This window comes from Notolepis coatsorum (assembly GCF_963971535.1).
Source record: "Notolepis coatsorum genome assembly, chromosome: 19".
NCBI lineage: Eukaryota > Metazoa > Chordata > Actinopteri > Aulopiformes > Paralepididae > Notolepis > Notolepis coatsorum.
In genome coordinates, this window is record NC_140183.1 from 84572078 (window position 1) to 84599020 (window position 26943).

General features: G+C 42.7%; 1 protein-coding gene across 1 annotated transcript; it reads left to right on the forward strand.

The window, feature by feature from the left end:
- Positions 1–3249: 3249 nt before the first annotated feature.
- tmc4 (transmembrane channel-like 4) lies at positions 3250–25067 on the forward strand. The gene is made up of 16 exons (XM_084335670.1): positions 3250–3387; positions 3641–3818; positions 4270–4421; positions 4737–4886; positions 8838–8923; positions 10720–10865; positions 11859–12006; positions 12313–12471; positions 13663–13820; positions 18702–18831; positions 20226–20323; positions 21301–21484; positions 22015–22145; positions 22949–23104; positions 23534–23612; positions 24038–25067. The coding sequence occupies exons 1-16, from the start codon at positions 3348–3350 to the stop codon at positions 24128–24130; spliced, it is 2088 nt and encodes a 695-aa protein (XP_084191796.1). The 5' UTR covers positions 3250–3347; the 3' UTR covers positions 24131–25067.
- The last annotated feature ends 1876 nt before the right edge of the window (positions 25068–26943 follow it).

Genomic DNA, 26943 nt, shown 5'->3' on the forward strand with positions numbered 1-26943 from the left:
CATATACAGTATCCGTCATCCTGTCACAGGGAGGATTAAGACTGTTCATAGGAACTTGATTATGCCCGTCAATTTCCTGCCTCTGCCGTCATGGGACGAGCCAGAGATTGAGGTGTCTATTCCTGGCACTGGTCCGAGTGAGGAAATGACAGATGATTCTGATCAGGATGAGCTGAGAACTGCCCGGTGGGTTGCTCATCTTCCCGAGTCCAGTGTGGAGAGAGTAGTAGATACCACGACAGGGATGGGTGTATCAGAGCCAGCAGAGGAGCAGGTGGGGAGCATGAGTAGTGATGAACATCATAATATTGCACTTGAGTCACATAGTGGTGAGGAGCAGGAGTGTAAACTGAAGAAACCACGCCACTTTTGGGAGGAGGGACCAGATGCAGATGTTGAATCAGAGGAGTCATACTCTGTAATTGTTTATCAGGATAGTGATCAGTCGTCAGACACGACAACTGTGGAATCATTTACTGGAGACATGATTGCTTCGGAGGAGGCCCCTTGTAATGCATCCTTATTGGTACCAGTGAGTGAACCTGAATCAGCCATTGTCGATGTCACACCAAGTGTAGTTGAGCCACCTCAAGGGGTTTACACTAGGCGGGGGAGACTAATCAGGCCAGTTAACAGGCTCATTCAGACGATGGCAGTACAAGTCAGGGCTCTGCTGTCATCCTAGAAGATGATACAATTTTTTTTGTTTTCTTTTGAGTAATTATTTTTATTACTGGAATTTTTTTTTCTTTTCTTTCATTGATTTTGCTGTTTGATTTTCTTTGAGTCATACTGGTGGTTACGGTTGTCTATTGCACTAGACATGATTTGGTAATTTTGGTGTATTCCGTGGTATAAATATGTACATGGCATGTTTTTTTGCCTGTGGTTGGATAAGGGATTAGCTACCCTTTATTTTTCCTGATCCTTTATCGGATAGCTTTTGAGCTGGTCGACCTATTTTCTAGGTCTGGAATGAAGGGAATACATTGAGTTACAGGTGACACGTTGACTTGTTGTAATTTTTTATTTAATTTTCTGTTTCTTTGGTTTATACTTACGCTGTTGAGCTGATTGAAGGGAACACTGTCCATGATCTGGCATAAGTCAGTGGGGGAGTATGTAGCAGAGTGAAGTGGTTATGCTAGTATCATGGACAGAAACTGGTATCTTTGATCTTAAATATGTGGGTCAAAACAGAAACACTCTTATTTTGAAGGAACAAAAGTGGATCAACGTGGACCAACCTGCACCGAGTCCATTCTAGGTTTTGGAGGGGTGTCTGGTTTACTACTGTATATTAATTCCCTCACATTGAGTTACCAATTCCACAAACGAAATACTGTTTGGGTCCTTTATAATGGGTTTAGAGAAGATAAGATATCTTTCCATTGAACAAGTGTTGTATTGTAAATACGTTCAACTAATGTATAGAATGGTTTCGCCGGTTTGTCGACGAGAGACACGCCGGTGGGAGGTGCTCGCTCTCTTTGTGTATGTGCAGCATGAGAGCCAGAGGTATGAGCGTTCGTTTACTTAATATGGGATTTAAATGCTTTGTATAACTTGTTTTGCTATTGAAATACCCTGTTGTGCAATGACATTAATTCGCCTGGGTAAAACAGCAACAGTACGTTCGTGTACTAAACTCGGCATTCTGTTTGACAATATCAGGTGGAGTGCACACTGATAATGGCCAATAACGCCGTCGTGTCTTGTGTGCGTGCTGTTGTGCTTAACAGGCAATAAACATCATCAAATGGGTACCATTGTCTGAGTGTCTACGTCCACCTCACACCAGACACAACGCAGAATTCATCACGCTACACGAGCCAGATGTAATATAACACGCTATCACTAACTCACCTCCTCAGTTACATGATAACTCTATCACTAACTCATCCCAGTTACATGATAACTCTATCACTTACTCACCTCAGTTACATGATAACTCTATCACTAACTCACCTCAGTTACATGATGACTCTATCACTAACTCACCTCAGTTACATGATAACTCTATCACTAACTCACCTCCTCAGTTACATGATAACTCTATCACTAACTCACCTCCTCAGTTACATGATAACTCTATCACTAACTCATCCCAGTTACATGATGACTCTATCACTTACTCACCTCAGTTACATGATAACTCTATCACTAACTCACCTCAGTTACATGATGACTCTATCACTAACTCACCTCAGTTACATGATGACTCTATCACTAACTCACCTCCTCAGTTACATGATAACTCTATCACTAACTCACCTCCTCAGTTACATGATAACTCTATCACTAACTCATCCCAGTTACATGATGACTCTATCACTTACTCACCTCAGTTACATGATAACTCTATCACTAACTCATCCCAGTTACATGATGAGTCTATCACTTACTCATCCCAGTTACATGATAACTCTATCACTTACTCACCTCAGTTACATGATAACTCTATCACTAACTCACCTCAGTTACATGATGACTCTATCACTAACTCACCTCAGTTACATGATGACTCTATCACTAACTCACCTCCTCAGTTACATGATAACTCTATCACTAACTCACCTCCTCAGTTACATGATAACTCTATCACTAACTCATCCCAGTTACATGATGACTCTATCACTTACTCACCTCAGTTACATGATAACTCTATCACTAACTCATCCCAGTTACATGATGACTCTATCACTAACTCACCTCAGTTACATGATGACTCTATCACTAACTCACCTCAGTTACATGATAACTCTATCACTTACTCACCTCAGTTACATGATAACTCTATCACTAACTCACCTCAGTTACATGATGACTCTATCACTAACTCACCTCAGTTACATGATAACTCTATCACGAAAGAGCTTAAGCAGCTGGTGAATAATTGTGCTAACTAAACACATATTAAAATACTCCCCCCCCCCCCCCCCCAAGTAGACAAAGTTCACCAAATTAATCTTTACTGTAACATCACGTATCAAAGTAACTATTACTATAATCATTGCATACAGTTTGTGTGCTATACCCAGCTAGTATTTTAGCATGTGTTGGTTACTGCAGTGTGAGTTGTGAATGGATGCTAAACCAGCAGGTGATGATAACGGGTTAAGACAAGTGATCAAGGAAGTATCTGCATGGTAATTTCCATAGGGGTTAAAGTCCATGGGAGAGAGCAGAGGAGAAAGAGAGAGAGAGAGCTTCCTGGATAGGGAGCATTTCCTTATTACAAGTTGTCTGTTGTCTCATAGTCTGGGTGAATTCGGAGGTGGTCGTGTAAGCTGTGGTAACACAGGACAGTCTTATGAAGGTTGCCAGAATCCTATTGTATCAGAGCGATGACCAGTGAGGTACCGAGCCAAGGCTCCGCTGTGACAGGTAAGCTGTGTGTCTTCGCAGTGAGGGTGTGGTCTGTTTTCTTACCTGTGCAATTACACGCGTACATGTATTTATGAGGTATATTTGTTCAAATCGATGTCTATTTAGTTTGTTGAGCTGGCGTTGGTGTGTATACTTTCTCCTCCTCTGCCTTAATCTCACAGAAACAGTTTTCTGAAATGTTCTGTATTGTCTTAAGTTTACACACTTGTTGTTGACTGATCCCTGTCACTCATTGTGTTGATTTCCCAAGGCGACAGCCGCCACGGTGCCCAGCAGTCACTGAGGTTACGAAGGGTTCCATCCATCGTGTCCAATCAGAATGCCCCTCAGTTCAACTGGAACTCAGCCCCTGTGGAGGAGGATGAAGGGTCCGGACCCCGTGACCTCAGAAGCCTTCCTATGCACATGGCCTTGAAAAAAGCTGTATGGTACGAGCAGGGGTGTAAAGTACTTGAGTAATTGTACTTCGTTACAATACTTAAGTACAGTTTTGGGGATTTGTACTTTACTCAAGTATTATTAGGTTTTTTATACTTGTACTTTTACTCAATTACATTTCAGAGAGAAAAAAACATACTTTTTACTCCTTACATTTAAAATGCAGACCTACAAAGTACAAAGTACAAATCTCGCAGGTTAATGTACTTTTGGTCCTGGTGTGCACTGGCGTTAAAGGGTAAGTTCAGAATGTTGCCCTATTTCCTATTCCGTTGAATAGGAATATCTACTTGTGAGTTGTGACTTGTGATGGAATTGTTGGCCTCTGAAATATGCCTTCCCTGTCTCTCTCTCTATAAAATGTATATGATTTAATAGAGCAGAAATGCCATAGACATCCTCTTTGGGAAGCAACCCTCAGGCCTCTGTTGTGGCTTCCAGGCAGGTGCAACAGATGCAGGTCCCTGTGGTGACCACCAGCTGGCAGTCTTGGAGAAAGAGCCGGGCCAAATCCCTCGGCAGGTTCAGAAGCAACGCCAGAGGACTCCTCGCCTTCTTTACACTTTGGAGAAGGTCCTTGAACAAGATTGGAGGTGTGTGTGTCCGTCGTGTGTACCAGTTATCTCAACGGGCCGCCGATGAGGCGTTTTGGTGCATTATGTAGATATATTATTTATGTTCACAGTCACATGCATACGGATTCTATTCACATGCCCCAAGCATAAATAACCCTGTCAATAAATAATGATTTGAGATTATCCTTCTAAATATGCAAGTTGATGTTACTGGAGAACTGATACCCCTGTTTCAACTCGAGCGATCATCCACTGAATTTAAATATCTTTTTGCGAATATGGTTTGAATCAGCTATACCGTTTCACCTCAACCATGGTCCTTGATTTTAACAGGTAACTTTGGAGGTGGTGTGGAGTCTTACTTCCTGTTCCTGCGGTTCCTGGTGATCCTCAACTTGATGTCCTTCCTGCTGATTGCCGGCTTTGTCCTCATCCCCGGCATCGTGTTCAGAACTGTCCATACCAGCCCTGTCAACACTACCGGTAATGAAGACACATGCAGGCTACAGTATGTTTCAATAAGACAAGTGAGGTTAAATATGTATTCACTCAATGTGGAGGGGGGGGGGGGGGGGGGGGGGGGGGGGTATATTTTCATGGTATTTGATTGGCTGGCGCTTAATTGCTAAATGGTGATGCTAAAGCTATATTCAATCTGCATCCCAGTCCATGTCAGCCGATTCTGATATTAATTCTGCTCAGTGCTCTTTGATATAACTCATACATGCTTTCTCACTGTCCCCTGCAACAGTATCCTAGCAACAGGTCTATCTTAGGAGGAGGGGGTGGGGGTTGGAATAAGTGGGAAATAAAATTTAAAGAAAAAAGAGTTGTAGCAGCTGTGTTCCCTTTAGAAATGTTCAAGGGTGCAGAACAGAGACTGATTTTGCCCAAAGGATTGCGTCCGGGTTGCCTGAATACTTTGGGCAGCTGAAGAGTGTTTCCGCCTCTCTGATTGGCCAGGTCATTTCTGGTCATGTGACATGTACGCCCAATCGTGGGACCGCAAGTTTCTACACTGGTTAAGCTTAGGCGCTTGTTCGAAGTTGGTTATGGTTAGAGTTTGTCTTAGAGCATGGCGATAGAATGCCAGGTAGTTTGCAGGCTGTTAGACCCGGAAATAGGCGCAGAACTTGCTGTCCCACGATTGGCGCACATGTCACATGACCTGGCCAATCAGAGCGCAAAACTCGAACGCGGAAGCACTCTTCGGCTGCCCAAAGTATTCACGCGTCCGGGTTAGGGACAGTGGTGGAAGAAGTACACAGTTCCTTTACTTAAATAAAAGTAGAAATACTCAGATAAATGAGAACTCTGGTAAAAGTTAAAGTCCTCCATTAAAATTTTACTTAAGTAAAAGTAGAGAAGTATTTGCTATTGAATGTACTTAAGTATCTAAAGTAAAAGTACACATTCTATATGACGTTTGTGTAGCCATTGACCTCTATAGGTTATGTTAAAGTGGTATATGGTCCAGTTATGCTGCTCTGATTACGTCATCTTGAAGTTGACAGGCTTCAAATGTGAAAGTATAATATCTTTTTTTTTTATAATTTTTTTATTTTGTCTATTGTGTTTTCTATGCAAAATCCTTTTCTTCAAAGTAACTAGTAAGTAACTGATGGGTTCAGATAAATGTAGTGGAGTAAAAATTACAATATTCCCCTTGAAATGTAGTGGAGTAAAAGTATAAAATTCCCTAAAATGAAAATACTCACATAAAGTACAAGTAGCTTGAAATTGTACTTAAAGGAAAACTCCAACATTTTGGGAAATTAGCTTATTTAACATCTTCCCTGGAGTTAGACAAGAAGATACATACCTTTTTCGTCTCTCTGCATGAATTGAGCTTAGGGAACGCCTGGACCGTTAGCCTAGCTTAGCTTCATCACTGGAAGTGGGGCAGACATTTAGCCTAGTTCACTACAGTCAGGAAATATACTCCAAATACAACTCCCAAACGTTCCTGTAAACATGTTGTGACCTGTGTATTTACCACATCTCCCAGTCACACAAGTCACACGAGTCTCCAAGTCACACGAGTCCCAGTCACACAAGTCTCCCAGTCACACAAGTCTCCCAGACACACAAGTCTCCCAGGCACATGAATCTCCCAGTCACACAAATCTCCCAGTCACACAAGTGTCCAAGTCACTTGTGTGACTGGGAGACTCATGTGACTTGTGTGACTGGGAGACTCATGTGACTTGGAGACTTGTGTGTCTGGGAGACTTGTGTGACTGGGAGACTTGTGTGACTGGGAGACTTGTGTGACTTGTGTGACTTGGAGACTTGTGTGACTGGGAGACTTGTGTGACTGGGAGACTTGTGTGACTGGGAGACTTGTGTGACTGGGAGACTCGTGTGACTTGGAGACTTGTGTGACTGGGAGACTTGTGTGACGGGGAGACTCGTGTGACTCGGAGACTTGTGTGACTGGGAGACTTGTGTGACTGGGAGACTTGTGTGACTGGGAGACTCGTGTGACTCTGAGACTTGTGTGACTGGGAGACTCGTGTGACTCGGAGACTTGTGTGACTGGGAGACTTGTGTGACTGGGAGACTTGTGTGACTTGGAGACTTGTGTGACTTGTGTGACTTGGAGACTTGTGTGACTGGGAGACTCGTGTGACTTGTGTGACTGGGAGACTCGTGTGACTTGTGTGACTTGGAGACTTGTGTGACTGGGAGACTTGTGTGACTGGGAGACTCATGTGACTTGTGTGACTTGGAGACTTGTGTGACTGGGAGACTCATGTGACTTGTGTGACTTGGAGACTTGTGTGACTGGGAGACTTGTGTGACTGGGAGACTTGTGTGATTTGTGTGACTTGAATACTTGTGTGACTGGGAGACTTGTGTGACTGGGAGACTTGTGTGACTTGTGTGACTTGGAGACTTGTGTGACTGGGAGACTTGTGTGACTGGGAGACTCGTGTGACTTGTGTGACTTGGAGACTTGTGTGACTGGGAGACTTGTGTGACTGGGAGACTTGTGTGACTTGGAGACTTGTGTGACTGGGACTCATGTGACTGGGAGACTTGTGTGACTTGGAGACTTGTGTGACTGGGAGACTTGTGTGATTGGAGACTTGTGTGACTTGTGTGACTTGGAGACTTGTGTGACTGGGAGACTTGTGTGACTGGGAGACTCATGTGACTGGGAGACTTGTGTGTCTGGGAGACTTGTGTGACTGGGAGACTCGTGTGACTTGTGTGACTGGGAGCCTTGTGTGACTTGTGTGACTGGGAGACGTGGTAAATACACAGGTCACAACATGTTTACAGGAACGTTTGGGAGTTGCATTTTGATTGTATTTGGAGTATATTTCCTGACTGTAGTGAACTAGGCTAGATGTCTGCCCCACTTCCAGTGATGAAACTAAGCTAGGCTAACGGTCCAGGTGTTCCCTAAGCCCAATGCATGCAGAGAGATGAAAAAGGTATGTATCTTCTTGTCTAACTCCAGGGAATAAGCTAAATAAGCTAATTTCCCAAAATGTTGGAGTTTTCCTTTAAGTACAGTACTTGAGTAAAAATACTTAGTTACTTTCCACCACTGGTTAGGGACCCCTTGCCTTCCAAAATGTTGGAGTTTTCCTTTAAGTACAGTACTTGAGTAAAAATACTTAGTTACTTTCCACCACTGGTTAGGGACCCCTTGCCTTTGGAACCATGTGCATGCCATAGCCTTGCATTCAGCTTTTGCCACAGCCAATCTGTGAGACTACTGTATTCTCTGTCATTCTTACTGATTTGAATAGTTTATAAAGGTCATAACATTCATAAACAACCTTTTTATTTTTTCATTGGATTATTAGGTGTCTTGTCAGTATTACATTTTTGTATTTGTATTTTTTATCATTATTGTATTATTATTATTATTATTATTATTATTATTATTATTATTATTATTATTATTATTATTATTATTATTATTATTATTATTATTATTATTATTATTATTATTATTATTATTATTATTATTATTGTTGCTGTGTCTGTCCGGTGATGTTTTGTTTGTTATTGTGGTGACTGTGATGTGCTGTTTTTTGTTTCATGTAAAAAAGGAAAATAAAAAAGATTTGATAAAAAAAAACATTCATAAACAACAACCTGAAAGTCAAGATAGACCGCGCTCTCGGTATCTGACACTGGGTGCTGAAATCCCGAAGATTAAATAGAAAAAAGCAGGAGGAAGCCGGACCAGCGCTCTCAGATTCAAAAATGTTTTAATCGCAGCCTTGAACAAACATGTTTCGAAGCAAAAGCTCTTTCGTCAGTGTTAGTGGCTAGCAGCCAAACAACAACCTGTCCATCGAGTTCAGAGATTGGGAGAAAACAGCTAAATAAATTATATGTGCTGCCTGCTGGGCATTAAGCAGTGATGTATATGTGTAGAGAATCTAAAGTGTGATCTGTCATTCTTCTCAGGTCCAGAGGAATGTATGTTTTATGATCCTAGTCCTCAAGGATTGGTGGTGTTCTACAATTACCTCCTCGATCTGCTCTCTGGAAGGGTGAGTGACAGCAATTGACCTGCTGTAGATTTGAGGCAGAGAGCATGAGTACGCAAAAAAAACATACAGGCGTTGGTTCCTCCGTTCCTCGTGGTTTATGTTGTGATCCTGTCATCTTTAGTCTCGGGGTTCGACATCATGTCCCTGAGCCGTCGCTCAATACTCTGTCGCTCACGATTTACATAACGTAAATGAAACTGTATCCTGTGTACATAATACCCTGAACTACCCACCTCATACTATAGTCTACCCATATACTCTGTATGATAGCATGTACGACAGTGCTGTATATACCCATATTCATATTTACATTTATATATATTTATTCTTGTATTTACAACATATATATATCCATATTTGTCTCAATATACCTGCATATAACCCCTCTATATTGAAGGATCTCGAGGTTTTTCAGTGTATATAATGTAAACAAAATGTACATAATGTAGGTGGATGACAGCACTGCTTATAGCCATCTGAGAGCAACACAGAAGCAGAGAGAGAGAGTGTGTCAGCCGACAGTGTGTCTCCACGGCGAGCAGGGTGTGAGTGGCTTGAAGGTCATACCTTCATCTTGATAAGGGTTGAAAGTGCAGACAGGCTTTGGACGTTTAGCGTGTGGTAGGAGCTAATTAACGACCTGCAGATGAGGCTGTGCTGTTGTCATCACCAGCTGATAGCCACAGCGTTTGTTTGGGGTAAGTTAGTATCAACATTGCCGTTGCTATAGTGATCTGGGTCAAATAGCTGTGGTCAAAGACAGCGCGTCACATAGGAACGAGGAGAGGGGCGGGCCTGTCATTTGCTATGCCGAGATGATAATGATGATGATGATGATTATTATAATGTGAGTTTTCTTCCGCGTGTGAGTTAGAACAGGACACAGCGTATACGAGCAGACGTGGAGAGAGAGACTAGAGGGTGGTGGGAGGGGGCTAGCTTCGGCTAACAAAGAAGGGTTTTGGCCAACGACGAGGCCTCAACCACCATTGGACTAACAGAAGCAGCTAGCAGAAGGGACGATAGAATAATGAATTTAGTGTTCCATCAAAGACTTTTCAAGGACAATACGAAATGGGTAACATCTGAGGCTTTTGTTTATGTAATAAACAACGATTCCAAGAAAGGTACTACGCTGTGACGTCCAGTGTCGAATTCTTAGGTTTACGGATTGCATTAAAGGGGAATGACAAAGATTGTACAGCCAGTATGAGAAGACGTCAAAGAAATAAACACAACGCAGAACTACGCAAGCCAACAGATGAGAGGTGATACTGGCTGATTAATCAAAATCTAACAATATACTTACTTCCTATAGACCACATCCTACAAATAACCATTAGCTTTGTAAAAATGCTGTATACGTATACCATATATTCATTCTCACCGTATATATATATCTATCCACACCTGTCTGTATTTACCTGCATATAGTCCTTTTACATACATGTAGATACTATATACAGTATATGTAGCCTACATATCCTACTCTTACTAGTTATGCTGCTGGACAGTATGACTTACTACCATACTGCCTTTACACCTGTATCACTGTACATATTATACTACAACTCTGTACATACATCTGATTAGCACTACACTCAGTAGTACTCATTTGTATATTTTGTAACCAGTTTAATCACCTGTACATTGTATATTACTGTTGCACTTTACTGCTACATTTGCACTCTGGTTGGATGCCAAAGCTCTTTTCGTTGTACTGTACTTGTTTAGCTTGAATCTAATCTAATTGTATCTACATCTGTGAATGGAACGTTGACTTCCACTGTGCTCAGGGCTTCATGGAGTATTCCTACCTCTTCTACGGCTACTACAACAACACGATGATAGACAGCAGTGACTTCTCCTACAACATCCCACTGGCCTACCTCTTCACAGGAATATTCTACGTTGCCTTCTGTTTCATCTGTATCATTGCACGGTCAGTTCCTGAACAAACACACACACTCACACACTTTTAAACATGCAGTATCAACCTGAGTCACAGCTGCACAGTTTGACACCTGCAGTTTAGTTCCCTCCCTTACAGAAAAAGTTGGTAGTTTGATGGTAATTTCAGTTTTACCATGGTTACCATTCTGTTGTATAAATAATCTACTATGGTACTGCCATGGTAAAAGTCATGTATCACCATGGTATACATTTTGTACTTAAATAATACCATCGTATTATCCAATTTAAACCATGATACTGATGGTAATATCATGGTATTACTACCATTTTTGTAGTGACCGAAAAATTATGGAAATACCATAACACAGGGCGGCTGGGTGGCGTAGCCGAGATTGCGCTCGTCACCAATGCAAGAGACTCCGGTCTCGAATCCCGGTGTCAGAGTTGCCTGCGGCTTGGGCCAGTCATCATACTATCTCAATTGACAGAGTCAGCGGGTGGAAGTCGATGGGTGGGGATTGGACGTTGTGGACAGCGACTCCTACAGGTCGGTTGGGTGACGCCTGCACAGCAGAGACAGGAAGTATCGGGGGCAGCGTGAGCCTCCCACGTGTTACTCCTCGCCACTGAGAGTCCACGCTGTCTGGTGAAAAAATGCTACAGGCTGCCTCCTCGTGTACCGGAGGGGACACGTGATGCAAGGCTTCTATCCTCACTACAGCCGACCAGTGGGAGGCATAGTCTAGCAACGTTCAAGACAGGGGAGGGGAGAATTGGCAATACGAAATTGGGATGGGAGAAAAAGAAAAATAAGGAGAACAAGTGGATTAAAAAAAAGGAAATACCATAAAAGAAAATGTGGAATACCATGATACTTTTTTGTAAGGGCTGTTTCAATGTATACTCTGGTCAATACATGACATTAACAGGATGACATTTTGAAACCACCTCTGAACCAAGAACTCAGTCAACTGACCTGTTGTGTGTATTTCCTCCTCCCTGATTGGTTATACTTGTACAGCATGGGGACTGCAGTTTGTGTTGCTGTGGCGACGGGAGGCGGTACTGTCGGCAGTTACAGCAAGATAGTGTTCACTGGCTGGGACTATGGTTGCCGGGGAGACAGAGCAACCAAACTGAAACAGAACAACATCCGCTACCAGCTACAGGTCAGAGGGGATCTGCCCTACTTAGCAGGTTGGACTGTGATGTGGAGAAGAGCGATGTCTGCCAGATGTTGTGTCTGCCACCACTGTTACAGTTTGTGATGTCCTAGGTTAACAGTTCTCAACCTTTGTGGCCACTAAAAACAAAGGGTTGCTTATTCTGTCTGTTTTTCTGTCTCTCTGTCTCTCTGTCTCTCTGTCTCTCTGTCTCTCTGTCGCTCTGTCTCTCTGTGTGTGTGTGTCTCTCTCTCTCTCTCTCTCTCTCTCTCTCTCTCTCTCTCTCTCTCTCTCTCTCTCTCTACTTGTCAGGTGGACCTGGAGGAGGAGAGGATAAAGAAAAAGGCAGCCTCTCTGACTTTGTGTCAGAAAATAGGCATATACTCACTTCGTATAGTTCTGGCTTTTTTCTCTTTGGGTCTCATTACAGCAGCCTTCTACGGCATCTTCATGGCCACAGTGTTCAGCCAGGTCAGCCAAGACCTTTCTTTATGTTCTTTAGACCAGTGAGTTTAGCCAGATCAGCCAAGACCTTTCTTTATGTTCTTTAGACCAGTGAGTTTAGCCAGATCAGCCAAGACCTTTCTTTATGTTCTTTAGACCAGTGAGTTTAGCCAGATCAGCCAAGACCTTTCTTTATGTTCTTTAGACCAGTGAGTTTAGCCAGGTCAGCCAAGACCTTTCTTTATGTTCTTTAGACCAGTGAGTTTAGCCAGGTCAGCCAAGACCTTTCTTTATGTTCTTTAGACCAGTGAGTTTAGCCAGATCAGCCAAGACCTTTCTTTATGTTCTTTAGACCAGTGAGTTTAGCCAGGTCAGCCAAGACCTTTCTTTATGTTCGTAGACCAGTGAGTTTAGCCAGGTCAGCCAAGACCTTTCTTTATGTTCTTTAGACCAGTGAGTTTAGCCAGATCAGCCAAGACCTTTCTTTATGTTCGTAGACCAGTGAGTTTAGCCAGATCAGCCAAGACCTTTCTTTATGGTCTTTAGACCAGTGAGTTTAGCCAGGTCAGCCAAGACCTTTCTTTATGTTCTTAGACCAGTGAGTTTAGCCAAGTCAGCCAAGACCTTTCTTTATGGTCTTTAGACCAGTGAGTTTAGCCAGGTCAGCCAAGACCTTTCTTTATGTTCGTAGACCAGTGAGTTTAGCCAGATCAGCCAAGACCTTTCTTTATGTTCGTAGACCAGTGAGTTTAGCCAGGTCAGCCAAGACCTTTCTTTATGTTCTTTAGACCAGTGAGTTTAGCCAGGTCAGCCAAGACCTTTCTTTATGTTCTTAGACCATCGTTCCCAATTTGAGGTCGAGGGACCCTCGGAGGTCCTTGAGGAGGTTCTAGCAAAATTATGAAATTGTTTAGTTACCACACTAAGAGAATGTACTGCGATTGATGATTATTCTGATCAGGGGATTAACTCTCCACTGTAATGTCCCCACCAACAGTGTGTGCGTACATACAGTGTGTGTACTCAATCATATCCAACAATAAGAATCTTCTCAGATTCTTGCCTAATGTCTATCTATTTGGGGGTCCCTGACATCAAATGTGTGACCTGGGGTTGTATCCCTTTGGGTTTGTTAATTGTCATTAACCTGTTGACCTCAGGTCTCGGGGTCTTTTCTGTCTGAACCTTGACCTTTTGTATCCTATTTTTACTGAACAGAGTAAGAATGAGGTGGAGGGGTTCCTGGGTTTGATATTTGAGTACCTGCCTTCCATGGTCATCACCGCTGGGAACTTCCTGGTGCCTTCACTCTGTGACCAGGTCGCCCAGCTAGAGGGATACACTCCCAGCACCACTGTCATAGTAGCACTGTTGAGGTGTGTGTGTGTGTGTGTGTGTGTGTGTGTGTGTGTGTGTGTGTGTGTGTGTGTGTGTGTGTGTGTGTGTGTGTGTGTGTGTGTGTGTGTGTGTGTGTGTGTGTGTGTGTGTGTGTGTGTGTGTGTGTGTGTGTGTGTGTGTGTGTGTGTGTGTGTGTGTGTGTGTGTGTGTGTGCGTGTGGGAGGGTGAGTGTATGGTGTATGTGTGTGTGAGAGAGAGAGAGAGAGAGAGAGAGAGAGAGAGAGAGAGGCCTAAACTGTTGAGAGGGAAAATGTCCCCACAAGGATAGGAATATTAGTAAGAGTGGAAATTTTGTCAGTCCTCGGTTGCACATGGGGATCAATTCAGTCCTCAATTGGACAAGGGTTAAGTGTTAGGTAAGGTTTGTATGTTTATTTGAGTGATATACTCTGGGGTGGTCCCCACCTCCCTAAAACAAGTCACACCGCTCATAAAAAAAACAACCATGAACCCGTTACCCCACCGTCATAGGCAACTATCGTCCTGTCTCTCTTCTCTCCTTCCTTTCTAAAACACTTGAACGTGCTGTATCCAACCAACTCACTGATTATCTCTTACAGAATGACCTCCTAGACCCTAATCAGTCAGGCTTCAGGACTGGTCACTCCACAGAAACAGCCCTCATTGCGGTCACAGAGGCCCTTCACTTAGCAAAAGTGAAAGGCCTCTCCTCTGTCCTGATTCTCCTAGACCTATCTGCAGCCTTCGACACAGTCAACCATCAGATCCTCCTCGCGTCCCTCGCAGGAATGGGAGTGGCTGGCTCTGCACTGACATGGCTGACATCATACCTCAACGACCGCTCCTACCAAGTGTCATGGAGAGGGACCCTGTCTGCCACCCGCCCCCTGCGGACGGGTGTCCCCCAGGGCTCGGTCCTTGGCCCATTCTCTTCTCCCTCTACACTAAATCTCTGGGTAACATTATCACGTCTCATGCCTTCTCGTATCATTGTTATGCCGATGATACTCAACGCTTCCTCTCCTTCCCTCCCTCAGATATCCACGTCTCTGAGCGGATCTCTGCCTGTCTGTTTGACATCTCTGCCTGGATGATGACCAACCACCTCAAACTGAACCTAAGCAAAACAGAATTGCTTCACCTGCCGACCAAATCCTCCCCCCTGACCGACCTTTCCATCACAGTCGAGAATGCAACTGTGACTGCGTCCCCGACCGCCAAGAACCTTGGTGTTGTCCTTGACGACCAGTTGAACTTCTCCGCTCACATCGCAGCGACAACCAGAACCTGCTGATTCCTCCTGAGCAACGCCAGAAGGATCCGCCCCTTCCTGACAAAAGAAGCTTGATTGATTGATTGATTGATTGATTGATTGAAAACTTTATTAACAGATTGAAGAATGGGTACAATACAGTACAGCTCAATACACACAATTGTTAAGGGGATGCAGACCAGAGAAAGACGTTCTTGTTTACATCAGGGTCCCCCATTTTCAATTCATCATAACATATATGACATACACGACATACAGATAGACAGTACTGCTACATCTATACATTTATGACATACCAGATTTACAAATACAGTACTGTTTGTGATACAAAAAGAGTCTAAAAAAGAGAGTATATACATTTGACGTAGAAACTGTACATTGGAGGAGGTTGGGTAGGTGGGGTGGGGGGGGGGGCTGTACATTGGAGGTGTTTGGGTGGGGGGGGGGGTGGGTAGGCGGTGGGGGAAACTGTACAACTGTACAAGCAAAACTGTACATTGGAATATCGACGAAACCATACTTGGTTCCAAGAAGAGGGTCTCGTGTATTATTGGGTTAGGACATTTACTGTACATTGGAGGGGGTTGGGTTAGGACATTTACAGGGGCCAGTTTCGAATTGCAGTCTCCCGTAGGTGTTCTTTGAGAGTGGTTTTGAAAGTGGGTAGTGATTCACATTCCTTTACAGCTTTGGGTAGGGCGTTCCACATTGATGTGGCATAATTACGAAACGTGTTTAGTCCCTTGTTTGTGCCGAATCTGGGTTTAACATGATTTGTGGAGCTCCCTCTGGTGTTGTGGTTGTGGTATTCACTGACCTTTGGGAAGTATTTTGACATGTACATGGGTACCTTAGTCGTGTAGTGTATCTTGTAGACCAGGCCCATTGCAAGTTGCTGTACTCTGTCGTCTACTCTAAGCCATCCTAGGTAGTCAAAGTGGGCAGGGGTGAGGTGGTTCTAGGAGTAAGGTCAAGTAGTAGTCTGACCAGTTTGTTTTGTGATATTTGTAATCTTGTTTTTAGCGCCTTTGAGGTGCTTTGGTACCATGAGGTGCAAGCATTGTCGTAGTACCCTTGAATGAGTGCTCCTACCAGAGTCTTCAGGGTATTCTTGTTTACCAGAGAGGAGATCCGGTACAAGAATCTAGTTCGTTGGTTGACTTTTTTTTATTACATTGGATGCCATTTTGTCACAGGAAAGATTTGCCTCTAGGATGGAACCTAGGTATGTAATTTCATCTTTCCTTGTGACAATATTGTCACCCACTGTAATTGAGAAGCCGTCGGTCTTGCTGAGTTTGTTATTTTATCCGAAGAGAATGGACTCTGTTTTACCCAGGTGTAATGATAGTTTGTTATCAGCGAGCCAGGTGCAGATTCTGCCGAGTTCTGAGCTGAGGGTTTTTTCAACCTGTAACTTGTTCTTGTCAGAGACCAGCAGGGCTGAGTCGTCCGCGAACAAGAACAAGTTGCAGTCACAAGCTGACGACATGTCATTTGCATAAATTAGGAACAGTAGCGGTCCTAGTATGCTTCCTTGTGGAACACCACAGCTCACTGTGAGGGGGGGGGGGATAGGGTACCGTTTACCTCCACCATCTGTTCTCTCCCCTCAAGGTAGGATTGCATCCAGCTCACTGATAGACTTATCAAAACCAATTGCTTTTAGCTCAATCAGAATGTAGTGATTGACAGTGTCAAAGGCCTTTTCTAGGTCCAGCATGACCATGCCGCAGTATTTGCCCGCGTCCACCTCTTGTTTGATGTGGTTGTTCAAATAGAGAAGGCATGTGTCAGTGGAGTGGGATGTTCTGAAGCCAGATTGGAATTCGTAGATTAGATTTTTTTTCCCGCTAGGTACTTTTCGACCTGTTCGTAGAAAAATGTTTCCATGACTTTCGAGTCACCCAACTCCTCGTCCAATCAACAGTCATCTCCTGCCTCGACTACTGCAATGCACTGCTTGCTGGCCTTCCGACCACTGTCACCAAGCCTCTTCAACTCATTCAGAACGAAGCGGCCCGCCTGATCTCAAACCTACGGAAGTCAACCCATGTCACCCCACTTCTCAGGCACCTGCACTGGCTCCCCATTGCTGCACGAATCCGCTTCAAGGCCCTCGACCTGGCATATCGTGCAGTGAAGGGAATGGCTCCTGCCTACCTCCGGTCAATGGTCTCTAACTACACACCCTCAAGACCCCTACGCTCTGCATCTTCTGGCCGCCTCAGACCTACTCCTATCCGAGCTCCGGGAGGGTCATCAAAGAGAAGTCTCCTATTCTCGGTCCTAGCCCCACAATGGTGGAACGAACTTCCCACCACAGTTAGGACAGCCGAAACCCGCCCAATCTTTTGCCATCGACTAAAGACGCACTTCTTCAATCATCTGAAATAAAAAAATATATATAATAAAAAAAGAAACCTCTAACCCTAACTAACCTTACTGTCATGCACTTTAAGGACCAGCCACGAGTTTATACGTGTTACGGTGCCATGCGTTGTGGACCAGAGCCACGAGTTAACTTGTGGCAAGTTGTTATTGTTTTATTCCATATTAATAACGCTATTAACGTCCCAGATCGACTTGCAGGACCTACCCGCATATTTGATTTTCGAAACATGCAATACCGGCCAGATCCGCTTACGGGCGCCATCGCTCCACTGCAGTATCATTGAGGGCGATTGAAAAAAATAAGTTTTACTGTCTGTGGGCGTTTCATATGAGCCTCGATCCCAGCCGAACATACTCCATCTTTGATCACGTTACCGAACGCAGATTTCAGCCTGGAATAATGGGATTTATGATCAGCCAATGGACATATCGATCTACCAGATTCCGATGACTAATGACGAAATGCTGCCGGCGATCTTATGGGCTGACGGTAGGATACTATTCCCCCAAATTACAGCTGGATTGGACATTGTTTTAAAACGCAACGTGATCGATCAGTGAAAATGGCTACTTGAACGCACACTGTATTGCTAATCAATAATAGTAATCGGCGTCCCCCCGCCGCCCATTTCATCCATAGATGCTCTGTAATAGTCCGGATGCTACGCAGTTTGTTTTATTTCATTCGTATATATACAGCAGAAATGGCGTTTGATATAACGTGACTAGCCTTTAGCCTATTATCTAGCTCCCCAGAAAAAAGACGAGGCGAAAACTGCGATAAACCTTATATTCACAGCGCTATAAAATGACAACCAACCGATGGATTTTTATTTTCTTTAAGCCATTATGAAGGCACGGTTTATGCACTCAAGTGACAATGAGAATGGACAGATAGCAATACTATAAAGTATATATATAGCTGTTAGAAAGTACATCGGTTTGTTGACAACGCTCGGTCCTCTGGACTATAAATCGCCGCGGGACTTTGGTCGCCAAAGTGTTTTTTAATATACTAACCTACACTTAGCCTAGCACTCAACACTTTGATGAACATTGTTACTCAGCTGATAGAGTTGTACCCTTCCTGCTGTCTTGTTGTACAACACTTGTAAGTCGCTTTGGATAAAAGCGTCAGCTAAATGACAAAATGTAAATGTAATCTAGGATCAGAATTTGGTGACCCAGCATTAACATCTTCATTATTCCATACTTTTTCTGTCATGTTCAGGGCAGTGTTCCTGCGTATGATCAGCTTGGGAGTTCTCCTCTTCACCCTGTGGAGCCAGATCACCTGTGGAGGAGGCGCCGAAGGCCCTGGGGACTGTCGCTTGTGCCAATACAACTATGAAGCCTATCCAGTAATTATTTAGCTGTCCCCAAGCATGCCTTAATTATCTTAACAACAGTTCCCTTCTCTTCACCTTCCCTTCTCTGGCACTGATCTTTAAAACATGGTATAGTATAGGTTCAAACGGGATGAAGGGTGTGTGTCAGACAAGTTCACCAAGTCTTATCGTCAGGTAAAGTCAAGTCAGGTTTATTTATATAGACATATACATTATATTATATGTCTCTGCGGGAAAGAAAAAAGGAAAGAAACCTCAGAAGGGTAATTCAATGAGAGAACCCCCCAAGAGGGATGGCCAGGCAATAGTTTGGTAGAGAAATACAGTGAAAGAATAATAATAATAATAATAATAATAATAATAATAATAATAATAATAATAATAATAATAATAATAATAATAATAATAATAATAATAATAATAATAATAATAATAATAATAATAATAATAATAATAATAATAATAATAATAATAATAATAATAATAATAATAATAATAATAATAATTATTATTATTATTATTATTATTATTATATAATAATAATAATAATAATAATAATAATAATAATAATAATAATAATAATAATAATAATAATAATAATAATAATAATAATAATAATAATAATAATAATAATAATAATAATAATAATAATAATAATAATAATAATAATAAAATAATGATGATAATAATAATAATAATATAATCAATAAAAAAATGTAGCTAGGCGGCTAGGTGGCGCAGTGGGCAAGGCGCTCGCCACCAACGCAGGAGACGCTGGGTTCGAGCCCAGCTCTCTGCGTTGCTACCAGCTTGGTTGGTCGTTCATACTAATACAATTGGTGGGAAGCTGGTGGGTGGGGATCGGACGTTGTGGACAGCGACTCCTACAGGTCGGTTGGTGCGCCTGCGCAGTAGAATCAGGAAGCGACGAGGGCGGCGTGTCCCTCCCACGCAGACCCTCGCCGCTGAGAGATCGCGCTGTGCAGGTGAAAAGATGCGACGGCTGCCTCCTCGAGTACCGGAGGGGACACGTGATGCAAGGCTTCGTCCACATTGCAGCCGGCTTGTGGGAGGCATGGCCTAACAGCGTTCGAGACAGGGGAGGGTAGAATTGGACTATACGAAATTGGGGAAGGGAGACAAATAGAAAATGGGGAGAAAAAGTAGATCAAAATTAAAAAAAAATTGCTAGGAAAATCATCAGGGTCAAGGAAGGAGATGATGAAAGAATATTTTTTTTATCTTATTTCCCATTATCGTGTGTGTGTATGTGTGTGTGTGTGTGTGTGTGTGTGTGTGTGTGTGTATGTGTGTGTGTGTGTGTGTGTGTGTGTGTATGTGTGTGTGTGTGTGTGTGTGTGTGTGTGTGTGTGTGTGTGTGTGTGTGTGTGTGTGTGTGTGTGTAGTGCTGGGAGACACGTGTTGGCCAGGAGATGTACAAGCTAGCCCTGTTTGATCTCCTCATCACCCTGGCTGTTCTCATTCTGGTGGAGTTCCCACGCAGGTACAACATGACCAAATAGGTTAAAGAAAGGGGTATTCATTTATCTTTTTGTCAAGTGTGCTCTTTTATTAATGCCCTTGGGGAAATTCAGCAGTGTCATAGCAGCATGGGGGGGGGGGGGCAGTAACACACTGCACCATCAAAGAGTACCTACGGGAGGCTGCAATTCGAAACTGGCCCTGGTAAATGTCCAAACCCCCCCCCACCCAACCCCCTCCAATGTACAGTTTCTTCCCCCTCAAATGTATATATTCTCTTTTAGAAACTCTGTCTCTTAAACAGTACTGTATATTTGTATATCTTGTATGTCATAAATGTCTGGATGTAACAGTACTGTACATCTGTATGTCGTGTATGTCATAAATGTTGATGATGAATTGAAAATGGGGGACCCTGATGTAAACAAGACGAAAGTCTTTCTCTGGTCTGCATACCCTTAACAATTGTGTGTATTGAGCCGTACTGTATTGTACCCATTCTGCAATCTGTTAATAAAGTTTTCAATCAATCAATCAATCAATCAATCAATCAATCAATCAATCAAACCATGTCCATGCAGTGTTTATTATTAAGAGCCAGATAGTCCTAACAGTTCTCAAGTTCACCAGCCATTAGCTCTCCAGCAATTGGCAGCAGTCCATGCCCACGGTTGTGGAGACTGATGGCTACTGGCATGAAAGACTGGCCGAGGTGGTTTGTGGGGTGTCTGGTGTCGTGGGGGGATAAGTCTAAGGTTTGTGTGGTGTGTCGCAGGGGGATAAGCCTATGGCTGAACGTGCTCCTCATCCTGGCATTGAGGGGTGGGAGGGGTTTTCCAGTATACCATCCATATTCTACTAAATGACCAGAGGCCAATTTCTCATCATTAACTTAACATGTAACAAAAAAGGCTGCACCAAATCTGTTGCAAGTAGTGTATTTAAATATGGATCCCATTGAGATCTGCTACTCATAGTCCAGTTGTGACTTTGTGCCAGGATGGTGGTGGACAGGTTCTCCAATAAGCTGGTTCAGTGGGTGGGTCGCCAGGAATTCCTGGTCCCCCCCAACGTGCTGGGCCTGGTGTACGGCCAGACTGTTGTTTGGACCGGAGCACTCTTCTGCCCTCTGCTGCCTTTCATCAACACCATCAAGTTTGTCATCCTCTTCTACTGCAAGAAGGTAAAGATATACAGTATATTCTACGTTTCTGCACAGTGTAAGACAGTCCTCCTCGGATGTATTTGGCCGTTGTACTGTTAACTGTACTTTTCCTCCTCTTCAAGAATCAAGAGGTTTATTTGTCACATACATACCAGGGCATACAGTGAAATGTGGGTGGTCATGCATGCATTGATTGTGCAAAATACAATAATAAAAATAGGCATAGAAAGAAATAAACAGAAAAAATAAAATAGGTAAGACACAAGATATGCATGGTAAAAAAAAAAGACATGCTAAGTTCCTGAGAAACTAAACTGGTTCCTATATACACCACCCTACAATATACAATTTTAACTCTTAATGTATCTAAACTATACTATTGGTACCTCTTCTATCACTATGAATTGAAAATGGGGGACCCTGATGTAAACAAGACAAACGTCTTTCTCTGGTCTGCATCCCCGTAACAATTGTGTGTATTGAGCCGTACTGTATTGGACCCATTCTGCAATCTGTTAAATAACGTTTTCATTCATTCATTCATTCAGATCACACTGTTTCATAACTGCCGTCCTGCGATGAAGACATTTCGCTCCACCACCTCCACCATCGTCTTCCTGGCGGTGCTGCTGCTCGGCTGGGGCCTGGCTCTGGCTGTTATGATCTACAGTATGGCTTGGTGAGTGTCCACCAAGTGTCCATTGCTACCCAAAGCTGTAAAGGAATGTGGATCACTACCCACTTTCAAAACCTCTCTCAAGGGACACCTACGGGAGACTGCAATTCAACACTGGCCCCTGTAAATATCCTAACCCAACCCCCTCCAATGTACAGTCATTTACCTAGTATGGTTTTGTCAATAGTCCAATGTACAATTTTGTTTGATTGTACAGTGTCTCCCCCCCCCCCCCCCTCAATGTACAGTATTACTTGTTTATACAGTGTGCCCCCCCCCCCCCCCCCCCAACCACCTCCAATGTAGATTACCCAGTATGGTTGTCAATATCCCAGTGTACCCAACCCCCCCCACCCAACCTCCTCCAATGTACAGTTTCTACGTCAAATGTATATACTCCCTTTTCTTGACTCCTTCTGTATCACAAACAGTACTGTATTTGCAAATCTGGTATGTCATAAATGTATAGATGTAGCAGTACTGTCTATCTGTATGTCATGTATGTCATATATGTCCTGATGAATTGAAAATGGGGGACCCTGATGTAAACAAGACGAAAGTCTTTCTCTGGTCTGCATCCCCTTAACAATTGTGTGTATTGAGCTGTACTGTATTGTACCCATTCTGCAATCTGTTAATAAAGTTTTCAATCAATCAATCAATCAATCACCACATAGCCTACTGCCCAAAATCACACAACAACAACAACCATTACAGATTATGTGTTCCGCAATATACTGTAGTTGTGGTGTGTGAACTAGTAATGGTAGAAGTTGAAGTTGTATCAAACTGTCCTCCTCACTCAGGATGCATCCATCTATGAGCTGTGGGCCCTTCCGTTTCTCCTCCACCATGTGGTCAACCGTTCCAGCCTCCTTCTATAGTCTGTCTCAAACTACACAGGAGTTTCTCTTCTTTATCGGCTCCCAAGCATTCTCCATTCCTCTGTTCACTGTATCTTGGTGAGTGATTAAGTGTGTTCTCTGTATTGAAGTATGAGTATATAGTTACAGGCTACATTGCACCTGCACCTCCCATGCACCTGTGTATATTGTTTACTTTTACTCTTACTCATAGTATAATATTCAGATTCTAATTATTTATTGCCCATATTTATTGTAACGTATAATATAACTGATAGGGACCCTCATCTGCACTTGATTACACTGTTTACTTTTCTCATATTCTTACTGTTTCTCTTTTCTCTTTTATATTCAGATAACATTTTATTGCCTATATTCTTTCTCTTTCTACTATTACCATGCCCATACCTGTACCTCCCCTCCCCCCTCCCCCATGCTGCTATGAGCCTGAATTTGCCCAAGGGGGATCAATAAAGGAATATCTTTTCTTATCTTGTGCTGTAAACCCTACTCCTCTCTCCCAAACAGCGTGGTGTTGTGTTATTTCACAGCCTTGGCCGCAGTTTATGGAAAAAGTGTTGCCCTGCTAAGAACTCAACTGACACTGGTGAGTTACAAGCATTTGCTCAAGTGTACTGTAAAGATGGTTAGCTACATAGTTTATTATCCTAGTTACTTCTTAAGTGTACTGTAAAGATGGTTAGCTACACAGTTTGTTATCCTAGCTACTTCTTAAGAGTACTGTAAAGATGGTTAGCTACACAGTTTATTATCCTAGTTACTTCTTAAGTGTACTGTAAAGATGGTTAGCTACACAGTTTGTTATCCTAGTTACTTCTTAAGAGTACTGTAAAGATGGTTAGCTACATAGTTTATTATCCTAGTTACTTCTTAAGTGTACTGTAAAGATGGTTAGCTACACTGTTTATTATTCTACTTTAAATTAAAAAGAAAATCTTAAATAGGCCGAATTGGTTGCCTCATAATTCCTTTCATGCTGTTACTAATGCAGTTTGGGTCTCTGGTTAACAGGAGGGTCGTGACAAGCAGTTCCTGGTCAAGCAAATTGAGGAGCTGGGTAGAAAACTTGGCATTCCAAAGGACCAGAGTGGAACATTGGACTGAAGGGGGCTGTAAACACTCACTGGTTGGATCCCATTCATGCAATCTTTGTCCCCTTGAGCCCTCAGGGAATTCCCATCGAAACCAGATGCTGTTTTTCTCACATCACAAAGTGTCGGTCCATCCATAGGCTAAATGATGCAGGTCAAGTACACCCTCAACCCTAAGAAGCAGGCTGGAGCAAGTGATCAAATCTGTTCACTTCAGCCCCAAATATGACCCACAATGCATTGCACTGTATAAATTTTTTTTCTTTCCAAGTAAAGATGGCGGCAACAACAAACAAAAGTTACTTACTAAACAAGATTATATTTGGAGAACATTAAATGTGACATGACTTTATGTTGAGTAAACTTAAGTTATAATGTACGCAGTTTGAGGTGTAAATGTGAGTTTTAAAGAGTTCTGAGAGCCAACGCTGGGAGCATGTTGTACTGTGGGCTGGTTAGCACTATCAGTGCTGGCCTTGTTTACCTTTTTACCCCCTTGAATACCATCATCCACTTCAATGTTAGCGTTAAAAACGCATAATCTATGTTTTAAATTATGGCTATGTGTCTAATCTGCCCGTCGCTTATCAATGACTTGTTTGCAGTCAACATTGTCGAAACGGATTGTTTTTTAATCGGTTCATATCTTTTTTATAGCATTTCGAAAAGCTATCGTTCTCTCGAAAATTTCCGGGAAAATAGAAAGATTCCCCCATAAACGCCATTTATTGGAATATTCTCAAATACACTAGACACGTTGTCATTTGTCGGCTTATTTATGAATCGTTTTCAAATAAACGCTAGATTATCGATAGTACTTATGCACGCTATAGAGGCGGGCTGAAAAATCTATTCTCTCATTTCCTCAACATCACATACACACACACACACACACACACACACACACACACACACACACACACACACACACACACACACACACACACACACACACATGGCACATGCTGATATCTCAGTGAATACAGCTCTGATTACCCCAAGACTGGTAACATAGACTCCTTACCTTAGATCAGATGTTCTCCAAAAAGATTATTCCAATTCCTGATCGCCATTCCAAATATCGATCGCGTTTATTGATTGATTATTGGCTGCTGTAAATATATATTCCACGCTGCATTCCAACTCGCGATCACTTCCATGTTCATCAGACGGCTTGCCAGCACAGTGGAGCCACCTCCACAGATCCAGCAGTATAATCGAATGACCTGCAGTTACACAGGGATAGACGATAGGGGGCGGTATTTTCCCATCTGAGAGGGTCTGCTGTACCAACGGGAGACTCGGTTGATGAAATATGAATTCAGATCGCTAATAAAAAATCAAACGACAATACACGTCGTCGGCACTCAACGGGGGTCTGATAAGACGACAACACACGGCATTCAAAGTGTAAATTACATTCATCCAATAGGCTGCCATCTTAATGTACCCAGTCCTGACATTTTCATTGACATTCTGGAAAGCATACTGATCAGTAACTCTCCCAAATATACGTATGATTATATTTTGTATTGTCTGTGAAATATATGGTCATATTTTGTATTGCCTGTGTTTTTCTGGGGGGGGGGGGTGACCTAGTAGTACAGAGGCAGACCGGTAACTGAAAGGTCACTGGTTCAATCCTCTGCATCAACAGGAGGGTGGCTGGTATTGCACGCTGCCCACCATCTCTGCCAAAGCACCTTTGAGCAAGACACTGACTGAACCCCCAAACTGCTCCTGGGGCGCTGCACTGTCAGCAACCCTTTGCTTGGACCTTTAATGAAATGCATGTGTGTATGGGACTACATGTATGTGTATCATAGACTGTAGAAAATCAAGTGTATCTAGGAGGGATGTGCAGAAAGACACCTGTGGGGAAGCAACAGTTGTGATTAGAGGATCAAGAAAAGAGGGTGGGGCTTGAGGTAGGTCAATTACCTTGTGTAAAGTGACAGTAAAGAACCCTATGTTATGTGTATTTTTGCATAGTTCTGATTTTATTTGGATATGAATGAATATATTTCATTCACTCAAAGTTAACACAATGAGATCATGTATAACTGCATGCATATTCAGGACTCTCAGATAGGGGTCCCGGGGACAAACTTCTACCAAATAGGGGTCTGTGGTCTAATTAACTAATGGTTTAGACTCTTAATCCATTAATTAATACATGGGGGTCCTTGACCTGGGGAAAGTTTGAACCCCTGATTTAGTACTAGCATACACCAGTTTATTCACCGGTGTAATCAGCAGTTTATTCACCAGTTGTGCTCAGCTTTAAGGGAATATTTTCAGTTGCTGGAACTGTATTTTATTATATGTGAAGCACCTCAGACAAGCAATGTCTTTCTTACTCAGTCAGTGTTGTTTCTCCCACTTCCTTGTTACCATCAAGGAAACTATAAAGTTTCCTTGTTACCATAAACAAGGGCAAATGTAAGGAAACTGTACAATGTGTATATAATTATCTTACATGTCCCTATTAGCAGATGCTCATACCCAGACAAATGCATAAGTAACGGTAGCCTACCAAACAGTAAAAGAGAACACATGTTTTTGTTTAATTTAAATTATATATTTAATGATCTTTTAGGCTAAATCATACATTTCTCATTTTATATCTCCAAAAACTATATTCACTGTATTTACGTAGCATGTTCAAAAATGAATAAAATACAAGCTTTATTTTTCAGTTTTACGTGAATGAAAATATCCAGGCCAAGAGATATAGAACCCCTGTTCTTTACCAAAGTAAGAACTAGGCAAACTGGTCAGACTACTACTTGACCTGAACCCCAGAAACCACCTCACCCCTGCCCA